The 14,777-nt window shown below is 32.0% G+C and overlaps 1 protein-coding gene across 1 annotated transcript in view; it reads right to left on the minus strand.

Moving 5' to 3' along the window:
- Window positions 1–7,707: 7,707 nt before the first annotated feature.
- The window catches only part of LOC110996883 (mitogen-activated protein kinase 1), a 51,071-nt gene continuing 44,001 nt past the window's right edge, over window positions 7,708–14,777 (minus strand). The window contains exon 8 of the mRNA XM_022264760.2: window positions 7,708–9,765. Coding sequence (XP_022120452.1) covers window positions 9,649–9,765 — 117 coding nt within the window. The 3' untranslated portion in view covers window positions 7,708–9,648. The remainder of the gene's footprint in view (window positions 9,766–14,777) is intronic.

Genomic DNA, 14,777 nt, shown 5'->3' on the forward strand with positions numbered 1-14,777 from the left:
TACCTAAATCTTCTTACAATATTGCAAGCAACTCTTATAAACTCAACCAGTGTACAAACAAATAGGTCTAATTTTGTTAATTATTTGTATCGCTCGCGTGAGTGGCGCTTTGCTAACCAACTTGGAATGTGAGCGCGGTACACCTAAAACTTTAGACGGAAGCCTCAGGTTTGTACTTGGTACCCGTAGTATTCTCTCCATTATATCCAGGTTACGAACCCGACCTGAATATATATAAATACACTTATACAGCTAGCTCTCTTCTGAGAAATAGCTGGTTGTAACCCACCATACCCAGAACAAGCAGGGTCGGGTACATAAGCGGATACAGGGGATATATTCCATACAGTCTCTTGTAGAGGCAGTGAATAAATTTATTCTAGCGACTTAATAATTAAATCAAAAGCATTTTCACTAAAGTAAACGTATCTGTATATGTAGTATTAATAGCGTGTTATTCTGTTCCATTCTTGCGAATAGAATACGTAATGAAGGTGTTACCTATGAAAATAGAGTTATTTTACTAAAATGTTAAAACAACTCATACATTTTCATGATCAGATTGTTGTGTATTTAAGACTTGTTATTGAATAATTAATAAATAAGTACTTAGTAAATTTTAGTAAGTCCCATATAAAATAGCAGTTTTGGCTTAGCTTTAGTGTTCTACTTCAACCCTGAGGTGATGAGGTTTAAACCCCGGTTGTGTCTTTTAACACAATAGTGTTATTAAATGTGAGTTAATAAACTCACATTTAATAGTTGCCTGTACGATGTAGGAAAACGTCTTAAGGAAATTGGCTTGTCATAATCCTAAAACAGTCGAAGGCGTGTGTCTTGATTGATTCTTTTAAATCCTTACTATAATTTTCAGAAACTAATAAATAAAAAACCATTCTTCCCAAACATTCACTGTCCAAAAATGTATACAGTCCACAACTCTAAGTTCAAATAAAAGTGTCATACGATTCGCACGTCTTATTGTTGCAACTTATTCAATTCAAGACCCTCAATCAATAAATAAATAATTCTCAACTATAATCCCTTTACAGTCACGAAGCTCATTTTTTTTAATATATCTGGGCATGTTTTGATATACGAATAATCAGAAAAACAATGAATGAATTATCTTTAACAATATTCTATTAGGCTATGTGGACAGCCTCTAATTTAGATAGCGCTTTTCTTAAAGCAGATAAATATCACATGAAATTCTGCCCTTGTCAGAGGGACGACATTTTTTAAATTTGTTAAGCGGGAACGTTCAATTGATAACATCTTTTACCACTTTTAAGTGTTTTTATCACTAAATTTAATAATACTAATTTATAAATAATTAATATTATTTATTTCGTTAACTTTCTTATGCGGTGATAATAGTTGTTTATACTACGTATTTGCGTGTTGTTCTCACGAGTATGTAAGTGCGTGCTCCTATTTCACTATGCCTCCTGCTGATGGACAAATCTTTGTTTTTAATTTATTTTATTATTCTTTATTACTCAAGATGTCATATTAGACATACTCCTTAGAAACGTTGTGTAAAAGAAAAAACTTGGCGATTAAAATGAGTGGCGGAGAGTTTGTTGCCAGTTCTTCACTACATAATACTATTTTAACAGTTACTACTAATTTGATAGAACGTCTAAATAACACCAACACCAATTATCCTACAAAAAGCATTAAAAAAATATATTTATATGCCTAAATCTTTTAATTAACAATACAGCAAGCAACTCTTGTGAACTCAGTCAGTGTACAAAGTACAAACAAATAGGTCTACCTCAATAGAAATTTTGATAATTATTTGTATAACTTGAATATTTAAGTTATGTACGCGGCAAATTACGTAGTAATACAAAGTTTACAGACTTTAAACCGACAGAAATTAATATAGGTTTAAGTTACTCAGGTAACTTTGATACATAATAGAAATATGAATTTAATATATCGTATATTGGAAACTGAGGTTACACACTGAACTTAATTTAATTGTTGTGGTTATTGCTTTTGTACAATGGTAAATTGTTTATGAAATGGTTCGCAGCGTCATAGCCATGTATTTAATAATCAGAACATTAAATATTTGTTTTCCTCGCTCTACGAATAAGTATCACAATACAGTGAGGAAATGCTGCCAGCCTTAATGGTACACTGCGACAGGGACCAAACTTTTTCAGTTCATTTTAATTATATTTTTTATTAACTTGTAATTATTTTAATTATAATAAATAAATAATTTAAATATAAAAAAATAAATCAGTGGGCGCTACAATCTCTTTAGGTCTAGGCCTCAGATTTCTGAATCTGTTATATGATCATTTTTAAATCTAATAGGCAAGTAGGTGATCGGCCTCCAGTGCCTGACACACGTCGTCGACTTTTTGAGTATAAGACATGTCGGTTTCCTCACGATGTTTTTCCTGCACCGTTCGAGCAAATGTTAAATGCGCACATAGAAAGAAAATCCATTGGTGCACAGCCGGGGATTGAACCTACGACCGCAGGTAAGAGAGTCACACGCTGAAGCCACCAGGCCAACACTGCTCTTTAAATTTATATATAATTTAAATATAATTCTGTATATTAAAATATTGCTAAGCTATCCTAAACAACTATGCCACTGTCTAAATATAATACCAAAAAAATACGCTTCCGTATTGAAACCTATCTATTTGAAATCATAATATTAAGGGAATATGTATGTATTAAAAGCATCCTTAGAAGTCAAAAACTATGTTATCAAGAAACGATGTAAGATGAGAACACATATATTTGGACAACACGAAACGAATATAGTATGTACTACAACAACTTGTCACTCGGTTGCTGTAATGAGCACTAAAGTAAAGTTACATTACTGCGAAAGAAAGACTTTTAATTACACATTCCCGCCATTATGGACCTTCCTCTCTGCATTTAAGTGTCCTGAAAGTAATTTGGTCGAGCAGTGAAGCAGTTGTTCTGAAATTCAGTCATTCATATCAATCTAGCGAAAAATTTTCTTTATCAAGAAAAATATTTTAGTCTAATGAGACAAAATTAAAGTACCTCTGTACAGAAATATAGGGTACAATAATCGAAAGAAATTTAAAAATTTGTGCAGAGCGACACCCGATATTTAGTGATGCCTATGGATTCTCTCAGCACAGGGCTCAAGAGTGGCCGGCCTTTTAAGAATTGCTTTCTTTGAAGGACCTTAAGTCGAATTTAATAATATAATAATAATATTTGTGTAAGATCTTCTAAAACGCAATAACAATTTGTCTACAATTTTATGTTTCACATATAGGGCTTTTTTTAATGTAAGCATTATGATGTAAATATTTTATAGGATAGAGATACATAGCATAAAGTTATAAAACGCTATATTCATACAAAAACAAGTATATATTCAATTTTCGCTACACAATATTCATATATTCCAGATATTCAATGAAGAATTTCAAAAGAGATCTTATTGAACAATTATTCTTTTATACATTTCATGCCCAATGGCTACCACAGTAATGCTACGCCGCTACGTTGCTACGTGGTTACGACACGAGCTACGATGTAGCCCCGAGCTTTGAGAGCTTGGGATGTCTTGCAGATATTGGAATTTTGCGATTGAATTTCTATCGTACAATTGTATGTTGTTAAAAATTGTACCTTTATTAGGTATTATTAAGAATTATTCAGAAAGGACTGAACAATACATCTAAAAATATCAGTGGCGTTACCAACCTCTCAACCTCTCTTTGGTCTGGGCCTCAGATTTCTGAATCTGTTTCATGATCATTTTTAAATCTAATAGGCAAGTAGGTGTCCTCTAGAGCCGTCGACTCTTTTGGTCTAAGACATGTCAGTTTCCTTACGATGTTTTCCTTCACCGTTCGACCTAATGTTGAATGCGCCCATAGAAAAAAAATCAATTGGTGCACAGCTGGGGATTGAATCTACGACCTCAGGGATGAGACTTGCATGCTGCTGCCACTGGACCAACACTGCTCTGATCCATCTAATTGCTCTAAATAGAATCCAAGTATTAATTTTATTGATGGGGGAACAATTGCGTCCCCAGAATTCTTAACAATAAACAGGTCGCTTACAGCGTAACATACCTCACATATTACATTACACGTAATCATCATGTAATTTTGTAAAATAACATTATACGAGCCCGTGTGGTGCGTAATTTTTAACTGAGGACCTCGGATTTAATTAAATTACAAACGAAGGTTGCAAAATAAATTTGATGTCTTGTGAATGTTGTTAAATATTATCGTGTTGACGAATATGTTTTAATAGTGTTTCATAATTGCGAATATATTTTGGAATTTTACATAATTTTGTATTGTAATCAGTGGTACAATACACATATTAGTCACTAAGCTATTTATCCAGGACAAGAGACTGACGGACAACCTCCAGTAATGGAGAGGCTTTAAAAAAAAGATGCATATTTTAGAGCATAGACTAACTGTAAAGACTATTTATATCTTTAACTTCTTTGCAAACTTTAGCAAAAGTGTATTTTCCTTCTCAAAAATAACACGATTTCGTATGTTTTCGAATAACACAGCGCCGATCAAAGGGAATAGAAAGTTAGCAACAAATAATTGGATAGACCTCTCATAGCGACGACAAACATTCGAGCCAATCTGTATTGTTTGTGGCCATTATTTAACTCCCTCGGTAATAAATATGTTGTTTTAGGGCAATTGCGTAAATTGCGAATTAAATAAATATTTCAAAAGGGTGAATTTAAAATCTACCTAATTCATAAAAACACGATGAATTATCGTTTGAAATTGCTTCACCCGGTTTGTTGTAATGTTTTCGTTTCGTATTTATTGTGTTTTTGTTACTCTTTAGTTCATAAGAAATTTAAAGGTGTCTTAAGACGATAAGTAAATGTTTTATAGAATGTTTGATACTTGAAGGAAAGTAACATTATATTTTATTATAACCTATAAATCTAAGATTTAATATAAGGTTTCCCACGTTACGAGTCTTTAAAATAAAATATTGAATTCTAAGATAAAATTGTTAATAGCACTATAATTTTTTCGTAACATAATATGATTGTAAATATCGGAAACATATTCTTTTTAAAGATTTTATTATATGTTCATAGGTGTTTGTTGGAGGGAGCTACTTGCCTACGGCTGGAGTTAAAGTTTATATGCAAATTATAAGGTACAGGGGAATGCTAAATGGATGTAAACTAAAAAACAACAGAAACAAAACAGAAAACATCGTAAATTTAAGTAGTGATAAACATTAACATTTTAGATGAGCCCCTTATCATTCTTATTATCTATATAGAACTACCATTACTTCGTTTTACAACGTAGGTACTGTATGACATATCTAAACTATGTTAATCTTATTTCTTAAAAATCGAAGACCGCCACAGTTGTCACCAATCTAACAAAAATATTGGCACGGTAGATTAGGTGGACTAAACTATTAATCATTCATTGTTCAGCAGTTCTTGGCATTTAAGATGGATAACGACAAGCTCCTAATCAATTTATCATCTGGGCCAACTGATGCTGATATAATTTAATTCAAAGTTTTCGAGTTCGATTTCCGCGAAAAGAAATCTTCTGTGGTCTTAATGTGTGTGTGTGTGGTGAACTGTATTAATATTAGACATATTTTTTATGCTTATACCATTTTAAGGGAAAAAGAAAAAGAGAGAGAGACCTGTGGCTAGCTGGGAAGACGAAATAAAAAAACAGGTGGTCTGAACTGGATCCAAGTAGCCCAATCGAGAGAGGACTGGCTATCTTTGGAGGAGGATTATCCTTCACCCATAGAGGAGTTCTTACAGAAATATAATAGTTTAAAAATAGGAAAAACTAACACAACTAAATTTAGGATACAAATTTAATTAGGTACTAACAAAACTAACACTAGTATGTAAGTAAACTTAATTAATGTAACTTGTTCTGCTGTAAGAATTAAAAGGCTTTTTTATTTTATTTTATTATATTATACCATTTTAAGTTCCAGAGTTTCTATTATAGTTATTAAACTAGATTATTTTGGACTACGGTAGATATTATTTATATATTTCAAGAAAAAAATTTTTTTTGTAATTTTTCCGTCTCAAGTTTGTCAATTATATATCAATTATAGAGTTTGTGCTATACCAGAATTTTTAACAAATTATGGTTATAAAAAAGACTGTGCTTCATTGTCATAGAATATCAATAATACCTTTGTGAATTTTAAATAATGTGGAGAAACTAAAAGTCTCGTACTAACGTATGTGATATCATACAAATATAAAGCTTATCATATGACTTTATAGTTCTTTATACAACTCGGTCGCGGATATAAATATTATATTTAATCAGTTATCAAATCGAAGGATATTTCCTTCAAACAAAATATGCTACACAATATAAGATATTATGAAAGTCTACATGTCCGTCCTCATTAAGAGTATTGAATATGTAAAAAATATGTCCATATACCTACGCTACGAAATGAAGTATTTTTTAAAATTGCTTTAACAAATTGAAATAAAAAAAAATTAGTTTATTTATCAGATGTTTTATATAAAATAAGTAGTCAGGTAAGTAATATAAATGACAGCTCCCAAACTTTTGACAGCTATATTTGAAATAAATTTATTATAAATATGCGGAATGTTACAGATTCAAAGTCAAACTACTAAACTCTTATCTATACCAAGTAAGCTTTTATAATATGTCTTCGATTACGATATTCATAAGTTTTAAGTTTCTATAGATAAAATCGCAGGCAAAGTCTCTGATATGTCTTGCATTATAATGACAAAGAGGACACTGACAGTATCGTGTGTTTTAGACATTTTCTTGTAATAACAAGTTTCAGTGTTAATTAACGCTACAACTTTGCTTGCGGCAAATTAATATTGCGCCGTCTCCACTATCATTTAAGGTTTATACCTTTATCTCTAGTTACGTTAGTGTTTAACATTTGATAATAACAATGAATTCAAATTCTAATATCTCACAGAATAAAAAAAATAAGGTGATGCATAGTAAAAATACACTGGCTAAACAGTTGTGTTTTACACAGACTACTATACTACTCCCCACTTGACAAACTGCTGTTTCAGCTATTATGCTGCTGACTTGAAATAGGTTTTCACATACGAGTTTAATATTGGTTTTTAATACTTTGATAACTTATTCGTGAACTGCTCCAGGGACAGCCTCCGCCTCTCCAGCTTTTCCCTCGTAGCAAGACATTGTAGTTTTGTAATATAATTAAAGATATGTATAAATAAATGATTTCCTATCCAATGCCTTCAGGTGTAAGTATGACAAGGACGATTTTCTGTTAAACAGGAGGTTTCCAGATCGTTTAATTATAAAATTCAATTTTGAGGTTTAGTTTCTAGGACACAAACCAATCGCCTTAACATCTTTAAAAGGCTAATCTAAAATACAGCAATGAAATACTCAATTTAATAGAGTAAATCTAAATCAGGAATTTGTTCTAAACATATATTATGTACTTACAATAGTGTTTGTGTGTTCAACATTATTTCTCGAACACCTAACAAAACACTAACATATTGCCTCTCGTTACGGCGTTCGAGTTGGGTTCAGAGTTTAATAATAGTACCATTTGTATGGAAAATTACCAGCAATTCTTTCGGAATAATTTTATATCCATACCAAACATTCATTTAATCTTCGGGTAAAAAATAAAAACACCAAATCTTGTTTAAATTTTATTTTCGTAATATTCAATTCAACTGTTGACAGATAACAAATGATCTTACAATATCCAATTTGTACATAATGACTTAAGAAAATATGGCAACACTCATATTTTAACAATACATACGTGAAATCTGTAGTCATCTCATACTGTTAGTAATTTTTCACGTAGCGTAAGTGACTATGAAGGAAAAAATTCTTATGTCAACTAATTAGCCTAAAACTTTTATTTCGAAAAATAATTTAAATTACGATACAAATATTTAACAAGTGAAACTTCAGCTGTCAACGAACAAGAAATGACAGCCATTATTAAATACGACTTCTAATATGCCATAAATTTGTCGGCAAAATCGGGGTATGGGATACGGGGTCTACGAGTCGAGAAGCTTAAACTAATTAACTGCACAATTTTGAACAATCGAATTGTGTCGCTAATTGGTGTTAAAATGTACACATTTAGTAACGTATAGAGTAAAATGGTTTAAATCTCAAACAATGCGAATTTACAACGTAGTCTGCGTCACATGAAAATACTGCATAAATATTTCTTATTATTATTTAGTACAGATAGCGCGACAATTCAGAGCCTTACTTTTACCTTTAAAAGCAAGACTACGTCAATACTTGAGGATTCAGGAATGCGATTATGAAAATTCAAAGACAATACTTTTAGTATGGTAGTCTATTAGATCGTCTTAGGTGAAGTTGACAAACGTTTGTTTGACATTGACAGCAAACATGGCTGGCGCTACCTGACATTTTCCAAACTAGCGGACTAAGTTCCTGAATACATAATCTTCGCAGACTAACGTTGACAAGAAGCTAATAAACATCGTAATCGAAATCACAACATTAAATCCCATGAGTGGGCATAAGACAAAAGTTAAACGTTTCACAATATCAAACTATCAAGACTAATGCTCCCTTTTTCAACAACTTCTTAGTAAATATTCACTATCCATATCCAAAACTTTGACAATTCACATCTGGTAGAGTAGAGTAACAATATAAGAAACCATGTGATTCGTCAACCGAAATTTATGTAATATCCGCATTACCACGTATTGGCGTTTGAGTATTTTAGTAATCTCATCGATGCGGAATCATTTTTCTTGCGAAGTTCTTATCTCTAAAATCCAATTATTAAAATGACAGTGTTTCCCTACGTGTTGACGAATCACAATCCATCACAATAAGCATTCGTTGAAAAACTTGTAACCTACGCACGTAACTAAGACACAAAGTACATTAAAATTGATATGAATGTTATTCTAAAATTCATATTGTGCGCAAACGAGAGACGGGAAGACAGTATAACACAAGTTTTTTAACGAAGACCAAAACAGTGCATTCATGCATTTATATATATCGATTTAAAACCTTCGATAAAGTTAGTCTCAATACGTTGATGTAATACTGAAAAATACTTCGTCGTCTCGAACCTCTAAAGAACGACTAGGTATTAACTTTGATAAATTTCAGAAAAATCCTATCTAGATACGTCTACTTTTATAATACCTACGTTAAACAGAACAATTTTCAAGTCATACCAGAAGACAAAACAATTCATATAATCTTAATAATAATGACACTGACATATTTAAAATTCATTTAAGCATGAGAAGCCAGCAATATTTTTTGTATTAAAATTAAATCCATTTATTTATTCAAAATTAGTTGTAATTTGTAATTAAATGTTACCAGTCAAATTATAATATTGAAAGAATATAATTATTTAACACTCGTCATAGCTGTCAGCACCACGCAATAAAAATAGAGAATGCGACGGACGTCATAATAAACACTTATGTGAAGTTCGAGAAAATTCGATTCTGGTAATCATGGGTTGATTAGATATGATATCTGTGGATTGCAGCTGAAGCCCGTCATTGCAATAAAACGATAAAAACGTTCAGCAATTGTTACCATGGTCAGTTTACGAGTTCTGAATTTGATAGAAAAGCAGAGTCTCTTCGAAGATGAGGCTCTTCAGGGTTTCCTTCGGTAGATCGTCGAGCTCCATCGTGAACCGGAAAGGTTCTTCTGCTACGGGCTGCGAACAAAATATTATATGAAAAATGTTGCAATCAACTGTTTTACTTGCACTTAGTTATTAAGTAATTATCTTAAGTACTTGATCGTCGTCATATGCATCCATTAAACAATTTGTAAATTGTCGATTAAACTTTATTGTGTAAAGTAAAATAATGCAATACAAATTTCACCGTAACCGTAACTAGAAAAATGCTTCGGAATATTTAGCCTGAAACAATTTATGATTCATTTTTATTTTAATAGATATATAATTTTGGATTGGAGATATGGAGATCTATGTATATTCTGTTTCACATTATCAACGGCAAAAATAGAAAGTACATTTTTCACGTTACACATATTGTGTGGCTCCCCAGCGAAATATTGCAAATCAAATAGAAATTTCTCGTGGGAGACGTAAAATATTGTACTGGAAAATATTTATATTGAAATAAGTCGTGTTTGTAGACCATCAGTACAGTGAAACTTTTCTCATAAAGTACGTATCACCATATTAGTGGTATATTTATAGTTGAACTTTTATATTTCTCAAGGAAATGCTATATTATTTTTTTTACAAAATCGGCAATGTTTACACTTGTTACTTCAATTAATTATCAAAAGTTAGAAAATCTTTTCTTTATTGTCAACAAATTCTTATTGTTTGGCTGTGTACAACGGTTTTAAAAAAATCATCAATAATTAATACAAAAAATCCAGAAGTCACTTCACGCGTATTTATTTACACGAATACATGTATACTTTTAATAAAAATTTAATTATTTTTTATTTAGAAATTAAATAAGAATAAATATTTAGAATTAATAAAAAATTACAGTAAACGAAACTTAATTGTCTACTATTATATAAATACGTAGTAAAAACTAAAATTGCATCGTATCTGTATGAACACAATTTTAAATTTTCAACGCCAGAAGAACTAACTAACTTAATATTTAAAACAACGGTCTTTTTCTCTTTGGGCATAAAAAATAAATAATAAAATATTTTTTGTACAAGGGCTACCTGCAATTGCGTGTTGTACTACAAAATTCGTTTGAAATAAAATCCTCTGACTAGTTTAATGTAGGCATCCAAGTTGAGTTATTTGCTTTAGCATTTAATTACACAAAATTTCAGTAGTGAAACTCGGTGTAGTTTAATTAATTATGCTAGAGCCGCTAGTCCGTGTCGTTGGGTCAGCCCGCTTGGGAGATCTATGTTTAAATACAATTTTCTCCAGGTTTCTTACTACAGTCAAAACCGTTCACGACGACATCGTTTTGAACAACATACCGGTTATATTGACCAAAATCAAAGTTCCCGGCTGTATTAGGTACTTAATAAGAACGTCATCAGCTGTTACTACTATCGGTTTTTACAACCAAATATGAGTAAACTCTTGGACTTTTGGAGATTTGTAAAGATTAAACGATATTAATCCTTTTTCGTTTATGAACAAAAATAAAATAACGAATTGTTTTTAGATTGGTTTTGCTTTTGCATCAATATAAAAACAAAGATTAATTTTGTAAATTATACCCAAAATCTTGCAAACCAAAACCTTACTAAAGTTTTATTGCGATATTTGACTTTTGACACAATATTATTAACAATTTTTTTAATCTCCAAGACGCAACCTTACACCACGCTGACGAAATGCAGTATCATGGCACATCGCAAATGAGCACGGCTTCCTTACGATGTTTTCCTTCAATATAAGTATAATATATTTTTACTATTTTGTATAACATTTATGTTAACCATAATTTTCAGTCACATATACTGATATATGTGACTCGCTATCCATTTAGATAGATAATTTAGATAAAATATGATGTAGTAAACTTTATAAATAAATAAGAAACAAAACTATTGGCGATACAACCGTCGATTGGCCTCGTATTTCTGGATTTTTTTTCATAATTGGTGATCAGCGTCTTGTGCCTGACATACGCCGATTTTTGAGTCATGATGTATTTGCCGTCCGAGCGAGTGTTAAATGAGAACATAGAAATATATGTATTTCTATATATTTATGAATACAAGATTCTAATGTTCAACGCTCAATGTTGAGAAACCGACGCTTAAAATATGTAAATTTATTGCATAATTGTAACATGAGTGAAGAAATACCCTAGTAATAATATTACCTTCGAGAGACTCAGTAAATTGAATTATGATATTATGAATATACATAGTCCGACTAATTAATTAACATGCATGCATGACGCGTGTAATAGGGTTTATCATATTGTTTACGTGACAGGGAGGGGTATTGTGTGAAATATTGAATAGTTGATAAATTAAATTAAACGACAATATCAGTAAACGAAGGTGTGTGTACAGTTAGTATTATTACTATTTTCTTGTGTAGCCAAGTCCACATTTCAAGGATCGTCATGCTCACTTAAATGTCATTGTTTGTGGCGGCGTCCATGCGTCGGGTTGTCTCTCTCCCTAAAATATGGCGAGGGGGCCGATGGCTGGCCATGCGTCATACTCGTGAATGGGTGCTACTTGTGGTGACTGTCGTACTTGAATTCGTGTATGCGGTGATATTAGTTGTTTATACTACGTATTTGCGTGTTGTTCTCACGAGTATGTAGGTGCGTGCTCCTATTTCACCATGCCTCCTGCTGATAGAGGACAAATCTTTGTTTTTAATTTGTTTTATTATTCGAACATGGTATAGTGGTTGCAGCTCCTTACAAACACTGTATAAAAAAAAACTTGGCGATTAAAAAGATTGGCGGAGAGTTTATTGCCAGTTCTTTCTCTTCCGTTCTACGCCCTTGATTTGAGAACTGGCAGTAAATGTAAAATTAGATTCATTTAATTTTTTTTGACGTTCATAAATGTACATTATGTTACCTATATGAATAAATGAATTTTGACTTTGACAACCAAAAATACAAACAAAAGTTTAAGATGTTTTTGTGAGCGGACATTTTTTATTTAGGATTGTTTTGCATTCTCATAGAAAAAAGAGAGAAATAGATTTGAGTATGTGTGTCGAGTTTATCGAGTTGGACATCTACTTAAATTCAGTTTAAGTGACGTTTATGAATTTTTAGCCATTTTAGAGTTTATCAAATATGACCTGTAACTTTGAACTTCAGTGTTCACGGATTAGTTCTTAAAACGTTGTAATATTTAAGTGATCTAGTTCAATACAATTGAAGGTATTACACAAACTCAGTGTTGGGAAAAAGTTCTCACTACAAGAAATTTCGTTAAAAACATAGGTAACATTCTTATTTCCAGGAGTTCTTCGGACGAAGATGAATAAAGGCGTGTGGCGACCCTTGACAATCGTTATGTCATGCGTAACGGGTCACCTCTTATACGAATGCCAACAAAAAGGTCTAACATATAACCTCCATTTTTTATATGTTTTTTTTGGGAATAAGGTTTCTGAATGCTTTACAAATGAGCTAATATAATATTTTGCGTAGATTTTCAATATTGTTAAAAAATAATAAATATATGATATATATGTCTATGAACGGCTAATTAAGCTAGTTGGCTGTGATATACATATGCTTATAATATTATGGATATGCTAATATTATGGATGATTGACGTGACAACGTCTTATAATTCGATGGAGCCGGCTGGCGCACGAAAAAACATGTCGTGTTCGGCGTTACCTCGCTCTGAGGCGTACCTTTTAATGCTTGAAGTGCAAGCGAGAACGCGGAACGAGCGACAAAGAGGCATAAGCGTTCGACAGCGTTCGACATGTTTTCACTCCTACTTTGGCCGAGCAGCCAAACTCGGTACAAATAGATGTAACTTGATCAATTCAATTGTGATTTCCATATACCTCCTTCTCTATATCCATACAAAATATCTATCAAACAAATAAAATTAAATTTTCCTTTTGTACAATGCAACCACTCCGTCAGTATTTTCTTATGACGTTGTCACGTTCGACTATCGTCAGTAAACCGACTTTACAGACAACCGATTTTTTTATACATATTTCTTAAAGCTTCACGGGTTCGCATAGGTATTTCGATTTAGAGAAAGGTTTTCTATTATAAAGGGAAAACAATGGTCAGATATATTTTTTAAATACAATGATTGGCTACAGAATTTTATATAAATATAAATGTTTTTCTCACTTAAACGCGAATATTAATTTGTTAAAAATTCTTCAAATACAGTTCGCCACGAAAGCGACAATCCCTTTGTAGAAGTGTTTCACGATTGTTTGAAAATCAAGCATTTCACCGCTATCATTCTGCATCCTTACTCCGTTGTCTGAACCAAAGGCGATTACAACAATTGCAAGATTATCTTCGGAAAGTACGATTTAACTTAGCCGCAAGCCATTAGGAAATTAACGGAAGACGTCACAAGTTAACTAAAAACGCTTTTCTTAAATTAAACGTTCCCGTTTCAGAAAGAAAAATCCAGTTTAGAATATATTTTGAAAAAACGATTGATAATATCGCTTGACTGAATAGTCTCAGGGTAAATAAGTATTATTTTTCTAAGCTATTTTATATAAACATTAATTACAGATACCGGCAAACTTCTTGAGCATGAAACAAAGGAGTGTGGGAAAGTTTGCGCATCGTATCGCGGGATACAATCGTCAACTGATTTACCAATCACCCGATCGACACGTCACTCCCTAAAACGCTTCTGCCCAGGCATGAAAATTTGTTCAAGATGTTTGCGGGTATCTGTACTACTAAATCAAATATGGAAATACCCAATCAGAAAATCTGTAAACGCGAACACTCATAGTCATCGGAAGAGGGAGACGTTTTAATATCCGCCGGAATCACACGTAGTAATTACAGTATCATACAGAATGGGTAATCTTCATATATTCGCTCCTGGCCATATTTTTCATGTTAAATAATTTATCTTAAAGTCTTTTATTATCTGACAGAGATCGATTGGCTTAACACTAATATTACTGCATTTAAAGTAATGTTGATTACTATTTCTATTGTTTAATAATATAACTTAATATATCATGTGGATCATGGTGCAATGGTTGCATCTCCTAAC

Source organism: Pieris rapae, chromosome 11 (genome assembly GCF_905147795.1).
Source record: "Pieris rapae chromosome 11, ilPieRapa1.1, whole genome shotgun sequence".
Classification (NCBI taxonomy): domain Eukaryota; kingdom Metazoa; phylum Arthropoda; class Insecta; order Lepidoptera; family Pieridae; genus Pieris; species Pieris rapae.